Source organism: Toxotes jaculatrix, chromosome 21 (genome assembly GCF_017976425.1).
Source record: "Toxotes jaculatrix isolate fToxJac2 chromosome 21, fToxJac2.pri, whole genome shotgun sequence".
Lineage (NCBI taxonomy): Eukaryota > Metazoa > Chordata > Actinopteri > Toxotidae > Toxotes > Toxotes jaculatrix.
Genome location: NC_054414.1, coordinates 9,933,883 through 9,956,972, shown reverse-complemented (window position 1 = coordinate 9,956,972; position 23,090 = coordinate 9,933,883). Strand labels below are relative to the sequence as shown.

The 23,090-nt window shown below is 42.5% G+C and overlaps 4 protein-coding genes across 4 annotated transcripts; 2 read left to right on the top strand and 2 right to left on the bottom strand.

Moving 5' to 3' along the window:
• Positions 1-831: 831 nt before the first annotated feature.
• LOC121201460 (ubiquitin carboxyl-terminal hydrolase 31-like) lies at positions 832-11,371 on the bottom strand. The gene is made up of 16 exons (XM_041067298.1): positions 10,838-11,371; positions 7,766-7,903; positions 7,416-7,504; positions 6,884-6,976; positions 6,489-6,624; positions 5,993-6,143; positions 5,571-5,751; positions 5,371-5,482; positions 5,174-5,268; positions 4,333-4,410; positions 4,033-4,162; positions 3,579-3,698; positions 3,195-3,420; positions 2,916-3,074; positions 2,653-2,805; positions 832-2,542 (listed from the first exon to the last, which is right to left on the bottom strand). Exons 1-16 carry the CDS (start codon positions 11,369-11,371, stop codon positions 999-1,001), a joined length of 3,939 nt encoding a protein of 1,312 aa, XP_040923232.1. The 3' UTR covers positions 832-998.
• A 1,236-nt stretch (positions 11,372-12,607) lies between these two features.
• On the bottom strand, positions 12,608-19,408 carry cog7 (component of oligomeric golgi complex 7). Its single transcript, XM_041029583.1, has 17 exons — positions 18,936-19,408; positions 18,387-18,535; positions 18,037-18,153; positions 17,582-17,750; positions 17,401-17,483; positions 17,131-17,253; positions 16,833-17,031; positions 16,600-16,727; positions 16,340-16,494; positions 16,106-16,222; positions 15,945-16,010; positions 15,621-15,807; positions 15,359-15,499; positions 15,101-15,184; positions 14,853-14,967; positions 14,407-14,550; positions 12,608-14,248 (listed from the first exon to the last, which is right to left on the bottom strand). The coding sequence occupies exons 1-17, from the start codon at positions 19,099-19,101 to the stop codon at positions 14,082-14,084; spliced, it is 2,310 nt and encodes a 769-aa protein (XP_040885517.1). The 5' UTR covers positions 19,102-19,408; the 3' UTR covers positions 12,608-14,081.
• Positions 19,409-20,209: 801 nt separating this feature from the next.
• On the top strand, positions 20,210-21,136 carry LOC121175508 (myeloid-associated differentiation marker-like protein 2). Its single transcript, XM_041029287.1, has one exon. It carries the CDS (start codon positions 20,210-20,212, stop codon positions 21,104-21,106), a length of 897 nt encoding a protein of 298 aa, XP_040885221.1. The 3' UTR covers positions 21,107-21,136.
• A 1,084-nt stretch (positions 21,137-22,220) lies between these two features.
• On the top strand, positions 22,221-23,063 carry LOC121175543 (myeloid-associated differentiation marker-like protein 2). Its single transcript, XM_041029334.1, has one exon. It carries the CDS (start codon positions 22,221-22,223, stop codon positions 23,061-23,063), a length of 843 nt encoding a protein of 280 aa, XP_040885268.1.
• The last annotated feature ends 27 nt before the right edge of the window (positions 23,064-23,090 follow it).

Here is a 23,090-nt window from a genome sequence, read left to right as displayed (position 1 = left end):
AGTCTGAAGAGGCCGATCCCCATAAGGAACATGGGCACCGCAGGTAAGTGTTGGCATCAGCAGCTGGAGGGCAGAGGTGGTGACGGGTGGGAGGTTGTCTGAGGGGTAACAGGTTACTACTGGTAAATAAAACACAAAACATTTAAGAACCATTACAAACCAAGCTCTCCAGACATTTAACACCAATGACACATGCTTCATTCCTGCACTCTTTCTCGGCCTCTCGAAGACTGAAGTCTGATTTTGGCTGCACAAAAATACTTCTTAAAGGCTGTTGCACAATGACTACATCAAGGAGCATATGTAAACAGCAGTTCAGGTTAAATAGGCTTAACTGTGTTTTACTTGAAATTACATTTTCAGTGCTTAATAAATATTAAAATTGAATTATAAATTTACCAACACCTGCAGTTATACAATTTAGATTAAATACTTCACTATGATTATCTGAGGCACTGATGTTTGTTGTTGACATATGGCTCTCAATATTGAAGGAGAGCTGTACATAAAGATTTTTTTTTTTAAATAATTCAGTGTTTCACTGCATCAGCATGTTAAAAATTGCCAGTAAACTTCCTTTGGTGACTGAGTAGTCCATGTTTGATATATCCCAAAAGTTTCTTTCCACTATTATATTTCCTTTACATCTTGTGCAAAGTCACTTTTATTTTCACCTCCTATTGAGATGTATTTCTCCCAACTATGCTACAGACAGAACAAGGCAAAATTTCAATACATGTGCAGTCCATGCTTATTTACAATACAGTATAATATTCCTCAAAGTCAATGCAATCCATACAAAGTGCTTTGTTAAAATCCATTCCTAAATAATTATTTAACAATGTGGACAGCAAACGTCCAGTATGGCAGCTGGTATTCAGTAACCACTGAAAAGCTACAGGTGCTTTAAAGATGTTGGTCAGACACTCAGTCTAGTTGGTGGTTAAAACACCTTAGAGCTGCACTTGAGAGATTGTTACCAGGTCCTCAGAATAACATCACTTGGACCTCTGGCTAGTTTGTGTAGAGTTGATGGGGATTTTCCTGGACTGCATTGTCTTTTTAGCAGGCTCTTTCTTCGAAGGGTCTTTTGCACTGGCAGAGGACTGGGTGGTCGTTTCTGCACCAGAAAGCTTGGACTTTGTGGAGGGCAGCAGTGAATGCTTAGCTGTAGCGGGTGCCTTTGAGGATTCCTTTTCTTTGGCTGTGGTCACATTAGTCTGGGCCTCCGAAGCCACATTCTGGGCTTTCCTGCTCACTCCATGTGGGATGCCTTCTTTAGCTGCATCCACACCACTATCCTCTGGACTTCCTTTAGCTTCTCCCATCCCTGACTTCCCACCATCAGCTGATTTACGGGTCTCTTTGGGCCTCAGAGCAGTTTTGAAGAAGGACAAACCTTTGTCCTCTGTCTTACTGTTCCTACGAGGTCCCCTCGATGGTGGGGCTGCACTTGCAGAGGAAACACCAACACTCGAGGATCGGAGACTAGTCATGGAGGAGCTACTGCTCGAGTTCTGGCCCGCTGCCCTGTTTTCAGCAGCCCGGCCCGACCTGCTCTCCACTTTGCTACCTACATTTGACCTGGCAGGAGGTCCTCCATGGCTAACCTTTCTCTCTGAAACTGCATTGGTCCGTGAGGAGTCACGGCTAGCGCTCCTGTCGGCTGCTCTAGTCCTTCCAGAGGCTGAGCTTTTCTCGCCTCCACCTCTAGGTGATGTCCTTCTCTGTGGATGTGAGCTTTGTAATCCTGGAGAACCGCCCTTCTTCTGTTGGGCAGACTCAGGACGTAATACCTCCGGGGTTTGAGATGACCCTTTCTTCGAGGGGGTTGCTGTTCTTGAGGAACCAGCCTTGCTAGTTTTAGGAGGTCCATCGCTTTTGTCCTTGGGGTTTGATGCTGATGCTGTGCTCTTGGTCTGTGTTCGAGACGGTGACTTGTCAATGGCTGGGGATGCAGGAGAGAGAGAGCTGGATGACGTTGAGGAGGTGGCAGGCCGTTTCTTGGGGCTTCTTTCACCCTCTAACCCTGTCTTTGCTGAGGTCCTTTTGACACCGGCACTATCTACAGCCCCATTTCTTTGTTTCGGCTCTTTCGCAGCTGCCCCATGTCGAGGACTAATCTGTTCAGCAGCAGTGACTACATTGTTGTTATCCCCGACCTGGATGGAGCTCCTCTGCTCTGCCTGTGCCACAGCCTTGGAGTGAACCTGCTCTATTAGCCTCTTACTGCCAGGATTACTATCCAAAGCTGCAAGACCCGACTTTCCCCCTGACAGTTTCTCTGGCTTAGGTGACCCAGTGAAGCAGGAGGTTGACAGCTTGTTATCAACCACCTCTCCTATCCTCTCCAGAGTCGGGGAGGAGGAGTGGGATTCCAGGGAGAAGCGTGAGGGAGAGTTGGAACGGAGTTGGAGCTTGGCAGAGTGAGGCCAGGATGGTTTAGTGCCATTTTCACTGAGTACCAACGGACTAGCAATGGAAGATCTCGAGGAGAAAGTTTGTCTTTGCATGCCTCTCACTGCTGGGCGGCTCGATAAGCCTGCATTGTAGAAAGATGCACGTCAATATTAGTTTCTCCAAGAAAAAAAAACATTCATGTTAATGAAATCATCTGAGAAATCGCCTGAATTTGGATGAATGTCCCCTCACCATCATCCTCGCTCCGTTCACCAGTAAACTCAGCGGACTCAGACAGGGAGGCCAATGATGTGCGTCTGGAGGAACCGGATGAGGCTTGGCTAGGTGGACGGCTACCCATCAGCCGACTAATCCAGTGCTCACACAAGGAAGAGCTGGTGGATCCTAAAGGCCCAAACAAAGAATGGCTGAACATCTGCAATATATTCCATGGTCAAACACCCAAACACATGCTGTATCTAAGTAGTGTACAGCCTAATATCAATAAAAACTACCTCCCACAGAGCTGTTGGCAGACCAAGATGGAATTGTGGCACGCCTTTGATAAAACAAGATGTAAGCTGTCTGCTTGCAGACCTCATCTTCAGATATGGGATGAACGTCGCTATCATCAAAGCAATACCACTGTCCGTCAATGGAGTTCTTACAGTGTGCTACAAGACACAATGCAATAAAATAATATAAATATCTTGTAAAGCTTTTATAAAAACAAAATCAATTAATTCAACAACCATAGAGACATCTGTCATTGGTTGTGTAAGGTGCTCTGTTACCAGTGTAATGTCCTCCCTGCATGGTCCCATGATGGTTACACACCGCATACAGGTCATAAAGGTAGTCCTCCGGATCACGGCCCATCCCGTAAGGCCGTCTCCATGGTGACCAGTGAGAGGGAAGACTCCAGCTGCTCTGGCTCCTCTTTACCATATGGGGCGCCATGTCCATACCTGTGAGAGGGAACTTCACCATGTTCTGCATCTTCATCCGACGATCCCCATCCTGAAGGATGCAACACATTTATGGCATTAAATTTGAAAACAAGTTTTTTTATAAGCAGTTCCTGCACAGTAATATGAAAACACATAATCTCTCACTCCCTTTTGTTTTTTAACTTTTAGAAATCTGAGAATTTGGCATATTAATCTGCATGAGTGTACCTGTCTAAAGCGTTTAAGGTGAAGTATGAGGATGTCTGGCAGGGTCCACAGGCTGAGCTTGATGCTGCCCTGCTGAAGCTGCTTACAGTGTGGACATCGCCATGCATCATCAGGAGCGAGCTGAAATTAAAGTGGAAAAAAAAAATCAGTTGTTAAAGAGCAACTAAAAAAATCTGCCTCTTGTTCTTTTTTATGTTAACATGTTTGTATGTTTTTTCATAATAAATTGTATGAATGATTGTATTTTTTATATTTCCTGAACAATATCATAAAGCAAAACAGTGTAATTGTACTGTCACCTAATACACCACCCTGTCTACCTTACTCACTAGAATCAGCATTTTCAAAACTCTACATAAGGGGAAGACACTAAAACACAACACAAAACAATGATATCATCACAGTGATATTTTCACCACTGCTTCAGATGACATGACACCACGTCTCAGCCTACCTGTTCCTCTTTGGTGTAGAGTTGAAAGCACTGAGCAAGTGAGCATGTCTGAGGCTGCAGGTGCTGCTCCTTTACTTGACGCACACTTTCAGCATCTGGGATGTATTCATCCTCCGTTCTTTTGAACAGACTGTGGGTATAACATGGCACAAGTCACAGAGGGATCACACAGAACTTCAGTCATTACATGTATTTGTGTTTAAATGCACAGCTCTGATCAAAGACACAACACACCACATCACACATTTGTTCTAAGCTTAATCATGTGCGTGTGATTGGTTTTTGCAAGATCTCACTTACTAGTCTTTTGTCTCCTTGTCCCATTCAACAACAACTTTGACATGAGGTGGCCCTCCGGGCCCGCAAGACTTGTATGCCCTGTTAAGAATTAGATTAAGAGAATCCCACATTATACCTCTCATGTTAGGCATTTAGCTGATACTCATGCAGAATCATGACTTTACAGAATAATTGGAAATTACACTGGAGTAAGATTAATTTCGAGATTGCACCATAAGCCATGACTGCAAATTTAAAAACAACTCTTAGATGGGTCCTAGATGCCTTTGGTGGGTACTGGAGTCAAAAAAACCCTATTGCCCTATAGTAAATATAAATGTAAATTTAAAGTCTGAGTAACTGGTAAACCAATCAAGCATTATATTATATGAAACTTTAAACTAAGTAGGGTCCATTGTGTAGGATTTAGGAATTTAGCTGTGAGGTTTCAGACTGCAACCAATTGTATACCCATCCCCTCACCCCTCCTCTTTCAAGGATGCAACCAACGGTGGCCTTCAGGTAACACAAAAACGCATGTGTTTGGTTTGGTTTGTTTGGTTTGTCTGTTCTGGGCTACCATATTTTTTAAATATTGCAGTAGTGAAGCAAATGCCATTCTTTTATATTCCTTTCATTTAAAAAGAACCCATGCTGCAGCCACGGAGGTTAGCACCTTAGAAAAAAATCCATAAAAACCAGACAATCTACTAAACATATTTCAACATCAATACCACTGAAGAGTCGGCCTGCGTACTGTAGCTCTTCAATCAGCTTCAAGTGGATTGAACACACTGCAGGGTTTATGTAATGACTATTCAACTGAGGTAACACTCCCCCTTGTGGTGATAAGTGACATTACCTCTCCACAGAGGGATGGCAGAGTGGCTGTTCCTCCTGAGGCAAGAGATATGTGATTCCAACCACTCCTACCACACGCAAAGTGAAGGGTCCTACCTACAGACCATCATGGATAAGACATTATGAAATATAATGCATGAACATTATGAAAAGACTCATAAAATAAAAGGGTCTGATGAGAATGATAAGAGTAAGTACCTGCACAAAGACTCCAGGGCGCAAAATATGTCGCATCTTCTCCAGGATCTCTTTCTGAAGTATATCCCATGTCACTGTACGTTCCAAATACAGAATAAATGGATTTCCAAACCTGTGGGGGAAAATAAAAGCAGTAAGGTTTCACCGTATTCTTTGGGATAATGACGGACATTCTTACACGTTGTTGCTCATTAAAGTACCTGCGTCCTTGCTGTCCAGCGCAGGCTCTGTTACACACCAACAGGACAATCTTCTCAGCCTGCCCACTGTTCTTATTAGGACTCTGAGGTGGTGTTGTGGGCTCTTGTATTTGTGGGGATATCCTGTTATTGTCTGTGCCATACTTCAGGTTGTTCTGGTTGAGATTTGCATGTGGGCTCCCTGAAATGAACACACAAAATTTTAAACTTACAAATTAAACTTAAAAAAAATGGAAAACCACACACTGCGATGTAAACGGCTTCAAAAATCAATCTAACACGGAGGTCAGTGTGCGTAGCAGCTTCCTGAATAAAGCATTTCTCCAATATTAGTCCATTTCTAATCTAATCTCCACTCCTACTGCCATAACAAGACAAAGAGCTAAACTAATTTCTTGGGGGGAATAAACAGGATGTTGTACCGCCTCGCTTGGAGCGGATCTGCTCCGGTCTGAACAGCTCAGGTGTCTCGAAGGCAAAGATGGAGTCGCTCTCCTGAATGATCTCAAGGTCGTCGTCGTCGTCACAGAAGGAGCGATGAAAGCCATCGTAGTACATTTCAGTAAGGACGATCTGAGCAGAGACAGGGAATGATAGCAGGGTGTTGGCTGCATTTGGAGTGATTCAACTGATCAGAATTAGTAGCAAATAAAATCAATGAGGTATTAATAAAGAGGCCAAATATCAGGGAGACTTCAGACTCTGAAATATAGTAGTCACATACATATATTCATATGCAACCAATGATAAAATGCTACTAAAATCAACTGAGGTACAAATATAACCCTCAAATTCTCTTATGGCTAACTGAAAGCAAGTCTCCATCCAAGTTCCTCAAAGTAGCACACACTATGATTAATCCTCTTAATTTTGACACATTAATGGCCTTAAAAAGGAAAGTTTCAAATGAGCCAGCACCTGTTGAGCGGGGATTTTGGTCTCTTGGGCCACAGCTTGTCTCAGCCTGGACACGGTACCAGAGAGAGGCACCGCCACCCCGACTCTCATACAATGGGAGCACTTTCCTTGGTACACCACTGTCACATACAGTGGCCTGCATCACAGAAAGACTGAAATTAATTGGCTGTTTCATAACCACGTCTGGACTGATGTTACAAAGAGAGATGGCATCTTCTAATTTTAGCTTTTTCCTGTCAGATCTTTCATGGTGTTTGTCTAGGCAGGGTTTGACACTCTTTTTTAAGGCTGGGTTCAGACTGGATCTTGTCTCATCACATTTTTTGGATACAGGAACTTTTTTTTTGTCTAATAAATATTGTGTTACTCATAAACGAAATACAGAGCCACCTTACCGTGTGTGAGGTACCGGGATTGGCAGTGAGATGCAGAGGAAAGGATCAAAGGTGTTGCTCTGTTTCTGGCAGTGAGGGCAAGTCAGGGAGGACCTACACAGAGGCATGACAGTAACACAATGCTGTTAGTACTGTTAATCTATCATCTCAAAGGAATAATTCACTTTATTGATGAGAGTTAGATGAGAACATAGATACCACACTCATATCTGTACATACGGCACATATGAGCAGCAGGTTAGCTTAGCTTAGCATAAAGACTGGAAACAGAGGGAAACTGTTAGCTTTGCTCTGTCCTCTTTAGAAAGTTTAGAATATTTCATCATAAAGTCGTGTTTTATGTTTTCAGAACAGCAGAATTTTGCAGAAAGTTGCCCTTGACTTAAAAGATACAGGACACTGTGGACTTTGCTTTACTAGTTATGAATGTTCCTTGTGGATTTTCAGATCATTTACATTTCTGTGAGCAGGTAATAAATCAGTGTTTACATTTTGTATAAACAGATTGTATACCATCATTTGAAAGTTTCACCTGTATTGTGCCTGAAACAGCTCCTGTACAAAAGAGCCTGGTGCTGGTAGTGGAGATCCTTCAGGGGCATTTTCTTCTTCTACTGGAGGCTGGAAATATAAGACAGGCTCTGAGCAATTATTTGCCAAACAAGCGCAATACAATGCATGTTAACAAACAGCAACAGAGCAGAACACACTTTACAATCAGTTTATTACAAAATTTATCAGTTGGGTAATTTACAAGGAGGAAAATGTGGTTAAAATAACGAAAAAAAGTCCAGACATTTGGATTATACTGGTCTAAAGCTGAATATAGAATACCACAGACTGCACTTACAACCTCTAACTGTGTTGTAAGTTGCTGTTTACCTTCCGGGGGGGTCTGCTGTCAGGGTGGATGATATTATTGAGGTCTTCATGAACTCTATCCAGCAACCAAAGGAGGAATTCCTGGGCATCGTGCTGAGAGTTACCCCTGAACTGAAGGGCGCTCTTGGACACCACATTCTGCAGCACATAACAGCCCAAAAAAACAAATTAGGTTTTAAAGCATTGCTTCGAAAACATAGATGGTTTGGTAGCGCAGTGAGAGCCACTTCTTTTTTTTTCGACATTGCCTGATCATAAAATATTCAGTGCATTTGACCATCAGCACAGTCCTAAAGGTCAGCAGAGATGGCGGTGATGTTTGAGAGGCAGGAGTGGAGAAGCTTTTTAAAACCAGGACATCGGTCGGAAAATCGACAGCTTAACCTCACCAACAATTAGCCATCGGAGATGACAACAGTGTGTGCTCTACAGAGCCACCCAGGCTGGCAGCTATAAAGTCACCTCCACTCACCAGCTATCAAATGTCACGCAAGGTCAAAGATATTAGGGGACTGAGCACTGTGTGCCTTCCCAGCCTGTCCCACTGGACATTCTTCCTCAATTTTAAAGGCATTACCAAGGCAGCCTCAGCATTTTGTGCTAACTCTGACGCAAAACAAAGAGCGAGCCTTCCTTCTGTGGCTTGACCACAGAGGTTTTCTTTAAGTAAAGGTCTGTTTATGAAACTAGATCTCGAGCTTGCCTCAGCAGGCTATGAGACAGTTTTAAGGAGAAAACAAGTTAGAGATCTAGACACAGAGTGAAATGCAGACCGAATATTAATGAAGCATTGTTTTAAATATCTGTTTCTCTTTGAAACAGCACACCTTGACAAAAATAGCGTGTTCTATGAACTGTCGTGCTTTAAATTCCTTTCAAGGTTTCAAAGGAAAGTGTCCAAATATGGGTCTACTGCTTTGTGTAAAAGAAATAGGTGTAAGTGATTTTAAAAAATGGATGACGCTCTAGATAAATGCAACAAACATTTAGTGTTTATGAACTCAGCTGAGAGGAATCTAATGGAGAGTATGTTCAGTTACCTTGTGTTGTTTACAGACTACCATCATGTCGGATTTGTTTTACCATCAATCACATTGTGAAATTAAGTATCACTTTTCACAAATGGCGAATGTGTCTCGTAATCATTATGTAGATCATGCTCTTAGGCAGTTTGGATGGTGTACAACAACATAATCTTCAAACCAATTTCTTTGGACAGAAAATGGATACTGAGACACAGTGGATAATTCCCCTGTGTTGTTATTATTACGGATGTCTTCCTAATGATCTTTAAGTGCTCTCAGTTTATGCTCCTGTTGTGGTCGGAGGCAAGAGGCAAAAAAAAAAAAAAAAAGTCACATGTTCACGCTGAGCTATAATGTAGACAAACCATGAAAGTAGCATGAAAAGTTAAAGTTTCATTTGCAGCATTTAATCTATATTTTAATCTACTACATTAACACACATGTGATGTATAAGATGAAGAGTAAAATTAAAGTTTTTGCCAATCCTTTAAGGAGACAAGCTGAGTATGGGAGTATTTCAATGCATCCAAGTATTTGATTTTTTTGAGATATTAAAGATAAAGTCAGTAAAATTTGTAGTTTATGTCCTTATAAATATATAAGGAACTGTGCGATTTAAAAAGTTTATTTCAAATTAGATTCTAAATGTAAGAAATATTATTTATCAAAGTACCTCACAGTTCACAGCTGTACTTTATTTCCCTACCCAGTTAAACATATTCAAGGCCTCTCACTCTGAAGAGAATAATCTATATCCAATCAGACAGTTTGTACTCTGGCTGGCAACCAAGGTAGAAAAAAAATGGACAGAAATAGTAACACTGTCAAGAATAAGCAATGTGTTGTATGGCCCTGTTCAATTCAGTTACTCTCCGTTATGTATTTTGAACTTCTGAAAGAAGAACATAGCTTATCAGACAGAAAAAGGAACACACACACACACACACACACACACAAAAATCCCTGTTGTGAAAGAACAAACCTTTGTGATTGTGACAGGCAAACTTTTCAGTGCTGGGATACAAGTTTAAGAGGCGAAAAAGCATATGAGGCTGGAACAAAAGCTGATGAGTGTGGGACAGACAATCAAGCAGTTCAAAAACAACAGATGAGTTTCATCACATCTCAGTTCTAAGACTCCACAATGAGCTGACCAGCTCAAAGAGCCTTTTAAAGGAAGGAGTTTTATTCTAGGAACACTGACTTTGCTTCTTCCATTTGGATTTATTCTCCTATGAAAAGGCTGATTATAAGCACAAATATTACATAAACTGTAATCACAATTCTGAGCTGTGTGGTGACTCTTGTATAGAAAATGACACCTGACAAACGACAGAAACTACCTTCTTTTTCATATGTGAAATAAGAAATTAAATAATTATTTTTAAATCAGAGAAAAGTCGACACTAATGTTGCATGGATGATAATGATCTGGAGGCTTGTTGACAAGGAAAGCAGTCGTTCAAGGCTGTTACTTAATCACTGCATCTGACAAATGAAGGAATATCATGATACTTAAAAGACACATTCATATTTTTAGCATTTGGAGTCAGTTGTGTCGGGAGAAAACACTTATTTTTAATTTGGCAGAAATGATTTAAATTGTGGCATTGTGCAAAATAGCTCACTTAGATGCTACTGGCCCCACTTGTCATGTATTATCCTCAATGGTAGACGCGACCTGCAGCTGAGGTGCAACTGAGTATCCAGAAATGTCATTTATAACAATCATAACTCTGGTGACTTTTCTGTCCAGAGTTTGAGATAGAAGCTGAAAAGATGGCGAAAACTGAGCTGAAGATGACCAAGAAATGTGAGAAAGTGTGACAAACACTCATTTAACTTGCAGTTTGTTACTTCCTCTGTGTGTTTATTGGGGGGGAAAAAACAGAGGCATTAAAATGATCCCTAAACTTAATTCTAGTATAAAAACAGGTAAACGGATGTAATTTGGGTCTGTGTTTACCATATATCCCTTTATGCCCATATAATGCATGTACCTGATGTGACTTTTGGGTAGTTATTGTGACATTAATTCTGCTTTTACCTTAAAATCTCTGCTGTGCTGAGGTGTGTACTCAAAGGTCCACAGCGCCCGAACCAGCCCGGACAGCTGCTCTGTCACCTCCCCAGCCTCATGCTGCTGGCTCCCTTTCTTCTGCACCAGCACCCCGTTGGACTTGGCCTTCTCGCTGTTGCTGGTCGTCTCTGCACCTTTGAACTGCTCCAGAGCCAGGTACTCAGCGAACAGCTCCGTGTTGCTCAGGCACTGTAAGATAGCGTTCATGAAGCAGGTGTTGCCGTGGTTCTTGAGTCCGGCGACACCCGGCACCTTGTCCCCGAAGGGAAACCCCCCGCAGTCGCTGTCGTCGGACGGGACCGAGCCTCCGGTGGTGGCCGGGATCAAAGTTGCGTCGTCCTTCTCGTCCTCGGCGGCCTGCTCGTCTGTGCCGAAATGAGACAGAGTCGACAGAGTCCGGAGAACTCTGTTCATAAAGCTCCCCACGGAGCGGACCGAGCTCCTCCGGAACAGCTTTTTGCTGAAGGATTTCTTCTCCTTGTTACTGACAACTTTCGACATGGTCACTGTGATGGTTTCACCCCGCTTTTTTACGCCTTAAATCCAGAGAGAGAGAGACTCCCCACCACCATCACCACCACCACGGTCTGTTCAGATCATCGCCTCATCCCCGTGCAATGACAGCTCCTTCACTTTATGAGGTTTTACACAAGGCCTGAGCATATTTCACAGAAACATAAAGGCCTGGCAGTTCTGGGGATCATATCATGTGGAGACAGCAGAGCAGGATCAGTTCAGCCCACTTGCAACACTGCGTCGGATTGCATAAACAGCCTCCATGGAGAGCCACTATCAGGGCGCTTTACATGAATGCCTGGGGTAGTCCCGCACCAGCCAGCAGCCATCATCTCTAGGAGTCGGTCCCGTGAAATAACATAACCCGTGTCAGTGTTTAGACACACACACACACAAAAACAACGCGTTGTGCTTGGCTATCAGTGGACACAATGTCTGTTAGACAACATCAAATCAACCTTTCACAATTAGGCAGAGAGGAAACGAGCGGAATTCCTCATCATTTATTAAAGAAACCGCAGCTCCACCCTTATAAAGGTATTCCTTCACACCCCGCCACCGGCCGTCAGATCCACGCTGATATTGAAAACCTGACAGGTCGGTGAAATTTACCCCGTGGATTTCATCCCTAAATCGCCTCCACATCGGGCGCGCTCGCAGGAGCTCCGCCAAACCGAGGAATCCCCCGATCGGAGCGGCACAGCCCGCCGCTCCCGCGAGTTTGGCTGCTGCGGAGCATCTTTTCGTGAGCCAGATGTAAAAGGTGAACGTTTCGGTGTCCCCATCCGAAAGTTTCTGAGTAGTTGCCTTAGTCTTCGTGCGCCTTAATCCCCGCTCCGGATGGGATTCATGGCGAGGCCGCTTCTCCCGTCTCCACCATCATCTGTAGGCACCGATACTGCAGGCAGGGCGGTAACGGCTGACGTCAGGGCCAAACACTGGTCCATGTTGGAGGAGAGCAGGTACAGAGGCATGTGATGCTGGATGATGCTCCATCCCCGTCTCTGGACAGCACAGACACTGCTGAGCTTATCATTACCAATGGCAATGTTTTATCAGCTCATTTACACAGAATTTAAAAAAAAAAAAAAAAAAAGTCAATTTAACAATAATTTAATAGGTAGAGCTCAAGCCTACAAGTCCATATAGGAAGCTATTGTTCTAAGAATTAGTAACAAAATGTACTTTAAATAAGAAAAGCCCTTTCTACAGAGTTATATTATTATTATATATTTAATATTATTGTATTAATATTATTCATTACTTAACGTGTAAGGAGCATGGTAAGGGAGGAGCTATTGTAAAGTATTTTATTAACTGTTGTCATTTTATAAAATTATGATTTTCTTTTTAATGTACAATCTTAGTATGACAACTATAGTAACTATAGCTGCCAGAAAAATGCTTGGAGTAAAAAGTACAATTGCAGTGTTTATCTGTAATTTGTAATGTGTTTTTTTTTTCTTTCTGTTATTATTTTGATGATTGAAAGATTGTTTTAGTATATAAATGTCACAATACAGTGGAAAACAGCTTCCCAGAGTCCAAGGTCTTAAATTTGCTTGTCCAAACCCCTGATATTTTCAGTTTACACTCATATACAACAGCAAATCAATTACATTTGAGAAGGTGGAACCTGAGAATGTGTGGCATTTGTAATTAATAAATGACTTAAATGGTTATCAAAATTCCACCAATCGATGAATCAACAATAATCAGCACTGCTTCATAGTAGATTTGCCCATTTTGCCAAAAAAAACATGGTGCCGTTCCTGTCAGTCAGGAGTCTTACCTGTGTGTTACAGTAAAGTCTTCTATTTCTGTATTCCCCTGACAGATGACTGTGACAGACATGCCAATTTTCATGGCTTGAAGGTGCAAATACATTCAACATCAGTTAAGAACATAAAATGGTAAGACACTGTCAGACACTGAGACACACAATCAGTATTCGACAAACTACGAAAAAGCTCATACATTTATTAAACTAGAACATCACCGACTCATTCACCCCCACAACGCGATCTAGTAAATAAAAATAGCTTTGTAAAATAACCCAATAAGCTTCATCATAGTGTTGATGTAAATGTTGTATATGCAGCTTTTGAAGATACTGCATGGAAAAATAAGGAAAAATGTCCACATGGAGATTATCCATATCATTTATCCAGCTCCTACTACAACGAGACACAGATCTCCTCCTCAGTCACCTGCTGAATGTGAAGCTCAGTTAACAGAAAACAATCATATCAGGAATATTACCTTAATATAATTTATTATTATAGATTAATTATATTCGTATGATAACAAATATATAGGTCACATAGATTTCAAAAGCTCTCAAGCATGCCCTGATGTCCATTTTGTTACTTCCTCTGATGCTTCATCAGCTTATAAATGCAGAGATTAAAGATGCAGAGTCAAGACACATTCACCTTTTGGCTCAGCCTGAATGCACTGTCACCAGTGAATCATCACTAAAAGTCACACTTAGTTCAAAATGAATTGGTATTAAAAAAAAAAGTCTGAACCGGCCTGATTTCAAACTCTTAACATTCCCATAAATCCCATACATATACCATACATATAACTTAAAATGCTGTGACCCCCCCCCCAAACAATCCAGGAAGGGATCAAACATTACTGTGTGTCCCCAGTGTTGCTCTGAGAGCCACTGTACCCACCCGTCTTCCTGTTAGTAGTCGATGCACCGAAGAGCAGCGATGGTGGAGGCCAGGCGACGAGGCAGCAGTTTGGCGGTCTGTCTGTAGTTTTCTGGTTTGGCCCTCAGCAGGGTGACGATGTGCTGCAGGGTGCGGGAGGGCTGCAGGCCCAGAGCATCCATCACATTGCTCAGATAATCTGCGGAGCAGGAATACAAGTCATCACCCCAAATGATTTGACAAACATTAATTTACCCGGGTGCTGCCATTTCATTGCATTGCCCCCTATAACAATGCGATCATATTTCACTGGCTCTGCCAACTATTGGTGTCCATCCAGCGTTACGGTTACTGTACCAATATCTGTGGCCAGTTGTTTGGTGGAATGGGCGCTGAGTTGGGGGATGAGCAGGATGGCATCACAGTAGGTCTGCATGGTTGCCCGAGCGATGGAGCCCAGCCAGTAGTCTGCTGTGTTGTCCAGCTCGGGAAGGTCATCGCCTGAAACAGATGTTTCAAAAGAGTGTGTCAGGGAACAACAGTTAGGGCTGGAGATTTAGGATAAAGTTCAAAATAAAAAGTTTCACTGTGCAAAGGTTCATTCTTTATTTGAAGTGTCTGAATTTTGAGGAAAAGGAAGAGACAAAGTGCAGAGGCTTAAGGCTTCAGAGGTGTTGAGGAAAAGTTAGTGGAATGAAAAGTAGAAAAGCTAGAAAATTGAGGGAAAAGAGGGAAACAGCGGGGGGAAAAAAATATCATGTGGAGAGACAGACTGAGAAGAATGAGGACTGATGGTCAGTAACCTTGCTCTGGAGGGAAAGGCAGCTTCCCAGCGTGTAAGGCCATTTCTAGTGCCGGGTCCTCCTGTGTCACAAATGGCTCCAGGTGGAGTGGCAGAGACATCAGGTACTGCCCTATCTGGAAGGGGAAAACATAAAATAATATTGTTTGATACATCCAACACTGATCTGCACTGAACAATTTAACTCTCAATTATGATTAAGGAACTATTTTCAATTCAGGGCTTATATTTAGATTAAACCTAACTAACATTTGTAATGTATTCTTGCGGTGACAGGCTGAAAGTAGGCAGGTCCTCTGTGTAGCTCTCTCCCAAACCGGGTGCCTCTCGACTCTGATCACAAACAAGGAGCACAAATCAAAGAGTACGAGGTGAGGTTAAAATAGATACAACAACTCTCAAATGCACACTCACACAGACAATCCGAAAGCTCTCAGCACTCACGCACTCAAATCATATCCGTCAGTATCTGAAATCAAATCATCTCGAAACTTGACACTTAATCACCTCCATCTTGGAGACGAGGCACAGCTGGTGTTTGATCTGCAGGAAGACAGAGTCGAACGCCAGCTGGTTGGCCTGCTGGTTGAGTCTGGTCAGAGCTGCTCTGGGCTCAGCTAACAGGTTGGAGTTACCCGTGCCCTTCTCCTGCATGGGAAGGGAAGAGAAATGCATCAAAACAGCTGCAGGTCTCTGATGCAAGAGTCAGTTCTCTTCAGTAGAAATCAATACAACTCCTTCTACTCTGACGTCATGTCCTGCTCCATACCTTTAATGAGTAGAGGACTTCCATCAGATTGTTATATTCAGCCATATTGCCCCTCTGAAGGTAGTTATATTCCTGCCAGGGGTTCTTGGTGGCGCTCTTCCTGTCTGTGGAGCTGGCCTCCTGGATGCCCGCCAGGCTGCGGGGGCTGTATGACTCTGACAGGTACTTCCCCGCCGTACCCAGGATCCTGTAGGAGGGATTGATTAATTACAAACAAATGCCTTAAAATCTAATGATGTGCCTCAACTCTACTGGGCACAAAACAGTTTAAGGTAAGACTGGACAAGTGGAATATAAAATATGAGGTATAAAAGTTTCTCTTACTTGTTTGACAGCTGCTGCTCAAATGCTCCACACTGTCTGAGTAACTCTCCACAAGTGGCAATAATCCTGCAAAACACAACAGAAAAACCATAAAGCAAAGGGTTTTGATAAGGGATTGGTTTTGAATGGTATTCTGATCTCAAACGCGAAAGACAGTTAACCTGACTGAGTTCTGGAAGGCTGTCCAGTCCTCCTGGAAAACAGATGAACTTGCCGTATCCTCCAGTTTACACTTCTTCCTGATTGACTGCAGTGTTGTGGAGAAGTCAGACACATACCTAAAAAAAAAAAAAAAACACAATGTTAAAACTGGAAACTTAAAAATGATTCAAATCATTTCTTATCAATTAAGAAAAGGGGTCAGTATATTGTGTGAAAGAGTACACGGTTTTTACTTGGTAAAAAGGGCTTTGAGGGCTTTAAGGAGGCCACACACGGCCAGTCCGTCACTCAGTTTGACACAGCGGTCCACAGCAGCACTGGCCAGGCCAAACAACTTGCCGACAGAGTGGCTCAACTCTTCTACACAATCAATTACCTCCCCGTGTTCCTAAAGAGAGAAAAGAATGAAAATGAAATCAAACAAAAATGACAGTTGTGAGAAGGTTCTAACAAATCTAATGTATTATGTGTGTATGTGTGTGGAGTGTGTTACCAAAGGTACAGCACTGATCTGGATGAGCAGGTGAGCTTCCTCCAGGTCTCCATACTGTAGCTGATAAGATTTATAGGGATCATACAGCGCACAGACCAGCTCATTCACCTTCAGGAGGTTATTTTCAGCTGGAGAAGAAGTACAGACATGACATGAGGACATTAACTCACATCATCTACAATAAATACATTTCTTTGTTTTGGCTTTATCATTTTTTTTGGCACTGCACTGACCCAGATGTGGCAGCATGGCGGCCTCCAGGCTGTGTCCAAAGGTGGACGTAGTCTGATGGAGTTCCAGCAGGGTGTCAAGACGCTGCTCCTGGGCCGCTCGATCCATGGCCGTGCTCAGGCACACAGCGATGGATGGCACCATGGCCCCCAGAGTCTGGATCAGCAACACTGTCACCACCTCATATGGGTTCTTGAACACCTGTTTGGATGATAACAGTTTAGGTAATGTTTGGTATTGTACAGTTGTTAGCATCGATGGAACCAATTAAGAGTCTATCAATGCTGTAGTGTTTCTGACCTGACTGCTCCACTGGAGCTGAGCGTGCCACGTGGAGAGCAAGGTGTCGTAGAATTCAGACAGCTGCTGATTCAGACTGAGCTCGCTCTGAGAGAGATCCTGCCACATGCTCACCAACTGGCCCTGGAGAGGCCAAAACAAACATTCGTTCAGAAATGGAGATGAGTGCATGTCTCCACCCAACAGGTAAAAAAAAGATGTCAATATAATTTTATGACGGTTTATTTATTCCTTAATAATTAAGGCGAGGGAGAGGCCTGTCACACCTACCTTGTGGCACTTATAGTAGTAGGCAAGAAGCTGTGGCATTCTGTCTATCTCTGTGAAGACTTTAACAAACAGCTTGGCTTGGTCTGCAGAGAAAAAAAAAACATGTAAACATACAGTAAATATACTTAGTGTACACTGACCGTGAACTACAGTGAACAAAGAAATTCTCACAGGTTTTTACCTATAGACATAGAATTAAAGGTCGCTACTATCTGTGGGCTGGCTAAGGCCTCCAGTCTGTTTTTCAGAGCCTCCAGGTGGACACACTTTTCAGAGTAGTCGGGTGTGTCCACCAGCATGGCCAGGCTGTTCTGCATACTGGTCAGCTTGGAGGAGATCACTGCAAGGTCCTGGAAGAATAAAAAAGCATACTCAAGGTAAATGTCCACAATATAATACCTATTGTTTTATTGACAATTGTTATGTACTGTACAAGTTACTAATAAGAAATAAGCTTATCACTGAGATAAGGTTTGAATCCATAAGCAGCCACCCTTTAATGTATATAGTATTTATTACATAAAAAATTCCATCCCATGATTTTCATTTTGCAAACCTTTATCTGGACATGAACCAGGGTGAGTAGCTACAAAGACATAACAAATGAAGTCCTGCAGCAATTGATTTCACATATACCTGTGTTTTGAACGTCTCTTCAATGTCAGCACTGAGTGTGCTCCATTTGTCTGCCTCCTGTAGAGCCTCAGCTGCCAGCTGCATGCGGCCCTTCACCTGATCTATCTCCACCAGAACCTGGTGAATAGGATCCAAAGAAGATATAAGTCATGCCTCAGAAATATCCTCACAGCACCGTACACATTTTATGATACTGGCAGGCCTTGTTTGTTGCTGCAACACCTGAACAGTCAATGTAGACATATATCTGTGTTTTATATGCTATATGTTACTTGTGAACTATGAATATACTTAAAGTATGGAAATGCTATTTATGTAATAATGTCATGGCAATGGAAATGCTCACACACCTGCATTGACTGCACAGTGTCCTGCTCAAACTTCTTGATGTCCTCTTTGACCAAGACCATTTGCTCTTTGAGGAAGGAAGCCTCCTGTTTCACAGCCTCCACATCTCGCAGCACTCGGGGCATATTCTGGAGGGCCTGATTACTGCTCTCTACAAACAGAAATACAGCAGTCTTTGAATTACTGAAGGACATTGAAAAATGTAAATTACCGTCTCCATTGACCTTGTCTACTTGAGAGTTACCAGTTTTCTGATGATACACATGTCATTTGAATTGTTGCAAATTTACAGACTATCTTTCACAACCACACATTTTCATACCTGTGGGTTTCTGCAAAAACACAAAACACAAAAACACTTTTACAAAGAAATGTAAAGTAATGGCCTGTTGTGTAGTCTGCATGCAGCAGTGTCCCAGTGAAGAAACCAAAGCCCCACAGAACAACAATAGCACTTAATCTATCATACATAACGTAAAAACAAGAGGAAATATTATTATGGGAGCAAGCAGGCTAAAGAGAACACAGTTATTTAATTTAAACTAACTGACCCTCAATAGCATTGTTGACCTCCTGGATGAACAGCTGCAGTTTCATGACCAGTGTGGCTGCGTGTGTGTCCGCTTTCCCCGGCGCGTCCTTCTGCACCACCTTGAAGGCGCCGTTCACCCAGTCTTTCACGTCAAAATCATCGTCCAGGAATTTAGAGAAATCCATCTGGTCTGTTCAGCCCTCCACCTGTGCAACGAGCTGGGCGGTGTTCAAACTCTGCTGCTGCCTGCAGTGTGTGTCATCGACCCATTGCTAACGCTAGGCTAGCTAATTTTTCCCAAACAATGGCTTCGACACGAATATAAAATAAATAGCCCAGGAAAACGAAATTATCATCACAACTAAATACAGTTCCAACAAGGCGACGGCTTCCTCCAGAGTTGTTTTTAAATGTCCACGGCTTCAAAAGGAGAAAAGTACAGGCATATTTCTCTGTTTGATGCTGTTAGCGCTACTAACATTTGACAACAACTTCCTGTTTGTGCTTTCTATTTACCTTCCCCGGAAACAAGCGCCAGTACAACAGACTGACCTACTGAATAAAATCTTATCAACAGAATTTACAACATTTAATCGACAAAACTGGACATTTTGTGTGTTTTAAATACAGACATGTTTCATTTGGCCGAGAAAAATAAGAGAGGAACACATACAGCGGTTGGCTTGAAGTAGTGTCACAAATAAGTATATCCGGGCAGGAACGTGTGTGGGGTTTTTTTGCACTCTAACCTCGCTATGGGACTTATTTGCCCTGGACTTGTCTGTCAGGCAACCCTTTCCTTCTGTGCCATTTATTTTAGATTATTAAGGTTATGTTACATGATTACAAATATGTAGGTCAGCAGTATGAATTTATGCACTCTGCTTCCCTCTTGAGGACAGCAGTCGTATAAACCAGTCTAGACAGTGCTGAAAATGAAGTTGCATAGAGCTTTTAATGTATGGTGATGGATATTTATATGATTACCTTCCTGTAGTGATGTCCCCGTTTAAATAATGACTTTACCCAATGAAGCCTCAAGCACAATAAAGCATTTCAGTCATTTCATGTCGGCTGCAGCAGACATTTATCTTCAAACACATTCATCTACACACAGTCCATTTCATGATTATTATGCAAACCTGATAGGCAATAAAGGACTGTCCGGAAAGTGATGCTGTAGTTTGGCAGCTGACAACACACATCAAACACACCTCACCCAGTTTCTTGCAGCTACCTGGGAGAACATACATTACAAGCATATTTCAGCCGCTCTCCAGCTCACTCAGAGAGATGGGAATAATTGATGATGTTAAGGACACGATGTCCAAGGCGGTGTTTACTCCTTCGACTCTGTTATCCGGACGAGGCGGGCTACACATGGCTCAGATCATTCTGTCTCTGGTCACCTTTGTCCTGGGTGCCTTCCGAGGAGGAAGCAGCCATACCTACTGGAACTACGCCATGTTCACCTGGGCCTTCTGCCCGATCATGACCCTCATCATCACCATCATTGAGATGCTCAAGCTTGATATCATACTCAATATGTTTTGCATGGACTGGTCCGACTTCACCACAGGGATGGCCATGTCCTCAGCACTCATGACCGTCTCTGTTGCCATCACCTACGCCAACTTCTATGCCTGCCTGAAATGTCTGTACGGCTGGATAGTGAGTATATTTGCTTTCTTGTGTGGGTTTGTCTACACACTTGAAGTGTTTAAGGACAAAATCCTGGACAAGAAGAAGGGGAGCTACCTGGCTGCTCTGCCTGGATTCATAAAGGTCATGGAGGCCTTCGTGAGCTGCATCATTTTTATATCACTGACTGGTTACAGAGACAAGCCAGCTCTGATCATGTGCGTTATAGCATATGCCATTCCTTTCCCCATCCTGCCTGTGATCATAGCCACCAACATCCTCAAGAAGCTGAAGACATGTTTGCCGTTTAACTTGGACAGGTTTGTGTTTATATTCCTGGTGATCTCTGTTGTGCTGTATATCTTTGCTGCTATCATGTGGCCCATTTTTACATTCAGAAACAACCCTCGTCCCAGTGAATGTCCACCCAGCTTCTGTATCTGGGCCATTCAGTTTATGGTTGCGTTCATGACCTACGTGAATCTCATTCTTTTCACACTGGACCTCATTTTTACTTTGCTTGGTATCTGTGGCTTTAAACGCACATAAACATAGTGGCAACTTTCCGATCATCTTTTTATAACCTCCAACCTTTTAATTATGCCTTAAAATAACTGGTACCTGGTACAATTTGACCCATACAGGTAATAAATAAATAAATTAATAAATAAAATCTTAGTATTAAAAACTGAAAGGTAAATCCTCAACTATTTTCCCATAGCACTAAAATAAAGTAGTGTGTATAGAAGTTAAATGTTTTTTACTAATATATATATGACGAGATCCATGTGTAATTTTCCATTCTGAATTTTTATATTCCTCAATGTGTTGCTGTGTATTTAGAGTATATTTGGAATGTAAACTGTCCACAGCACTGCCAGTGAATATTGTGTAAAAGCTGTATCTTGCATTATGCCTTTTTGAAAATGAGATCACACATGAACGAACACACCTGAGTTTCCTGGGATCTGTCTGCCATGGACTCAGATCAAGGCCAGAATACCAAAAGTGATTGTTGTGCAGTGAGAATAAAAATGCTCTAAAGTGACGCTCTGATATTTGTGTCCTGATTTTGTTCAGTACTTTTAAAAAAAATAATGTGTATGCGTGAAGAGACATAGAGATAGTCTGCATGTGCATGTGTTTATATTCCTGTCAGTTTGGAGTAAGTCACATAGAATTGTTTGATACTCGGTTTTCCACTTGATTCATTAAAAAATAAAAAAATCAGTTCAATTTACAGTTGAATTCACTTCTTTCAGACACACAGAAAACAGTTATAACAGCTGAAAGATAAGAAAGAAAAGCTGAAGTACATTCATTTAACATGAGGGAATAAATTTTACTATATGATAATGGATTTGGAATAATTAACTACTTTTGTTCTACTAAAGAGATATTCACAAAAAAAAACAAAAACACAGTCTGAAGAACAATTCCTGAACCAAGAAATTTGAATACAGGGAAGTTAATGAATGATGCTTGATACGTGTTGTGTAGCACGTGGTCCCACCTCACTGCAAGAACAGAGCAGCAGTAGCAGCAGGGAATGAAGAGTTCACTGTTACTGATGAAGTAGCAACAAGGACAGTTCATCTTGAGTTCAGGCGTACAAGGATTCTACTTTTTGACTTCAAGATCTAGAAGTCCTAAACTGAGCATCATGTGTGGCCCATTCAAGGGTTGTCAGGGCATTTTACGCCTCCTGGAAATAATCTTAAGTGCTTTATCTCTCATCATCGTGATCTTCAGAGGCAGGATGGTGAGTCCGTGGGGTGTGTGGTGTGAGTTCGTCTGGGTTTTCTGCATCGTTGTGCCCCTGGTGCTGAGCGTGGTGGAGGCCAAAATGTGGCACATCCTCCTGGCTGCCTTCCTCCCCAACTGGGCTGACCTGACCTGTGGGCTGACCATCCTGTGCACTGTGATGATCAGCTCTGCCACACTGATCTTTGCAGTGGTTTTTGTCTGCCTCTCCTGCATCGACAGTATCCTGTGTTTCATTGTCTCCCTGGCTGCCACTGTTGTCTTCCTGATTGATGCTGTGAAGCAAAAAAAGATGTCTCCAAGCGGCTACCTATCCAGCCCGAGAGGAGTTCTCCGCACAGCAGAGGCTTTCATAGCTTGTATCATCCTCACTGCTGCCACTGACCACTTTGTGAATGGGGAATGGTCCTATCGTCCTTTTGGGATGATATGCAGCATCATTGTGTTCGCTCTTTGCCTCCTGGTCACCGTGGTCATCATCGTTCTCCATCTGCTCAAGCTGCTGCAATGTCTCCTCTCATTCGGGTTCAGTATGATGGAGTTTGTGTTCAACATTGTGGCTGTGCTGTTGTACCTCCTCGCTGTCATTCTTTGGCCTGTCTTTGGTTACAAACGCCACATGTACAATCCTTACACCTGTGAGAAGTGCTCCTACGCAGACCTTAACACTGTTTCCATTGGAGCCATTGTCAACCTTGTCCTTTACATTGTAGACATAGTTTTATCCTTCAAAGCTCGGTAGAAGTGTAGATGTGGCATATATTTAGAG

Coding starts and splice junctions, on each gene's coding strand:
- LOC121175508 (XM_041029287.1), top strand. CDS start 20,210: ATGGGAATAATTGATGATGTTAAGGACACGATGTCCAAGGCGGTGTTT.
- cog7 (XM_041029583.1), bottom strand. CDS start 19,101: ATGGATTTCTCTAAATTCCTGGACGATGATTTTGACGTGAAAGACTGG. Junction 16,728..16,832: donor CGCCATGCTGCCACATCTGG/GTCAGTGCAGTG, acceptor CTTCTTCTCCAG/CTGAAAATAACCTCCTGAAG. Junction 16,495..16,599: donor AGATCAGTGCTGTACCTTTG/GTAACACACTCC, acceptor TTCTCTCTTTAG/GAACACGGGGAGGTAATTGA.
- LOC121201460 (XM_041067298.1), bottom strand. CDS start 11,371: ATGTCGAAAGTTGTCAGTAACAAGGAGAAGAAATCCTTCAGCAAAAAG. Junction 7,904..10,837: donor AGCACAGCAGAGATTTTAAG/GTAAAAGCAGAA, acceptor TATGTGCTGCAG/AATGTGGTGTCCAAGAGCGC. Junction 2,543..2,652: donor TGAACGGAGCGAGGATGATG/GTGAGGGGACAT, acceptor TCTACAATGCAG/GCTTATCGAGCCGCCCAGCA.
- LOC121175543 (XM_041029334.1), top strand. CDS start 22,221: ATGTGTGGCCCATTCAAGGGTTGTCAGGGCATTTTACGCCTCCTGGAA.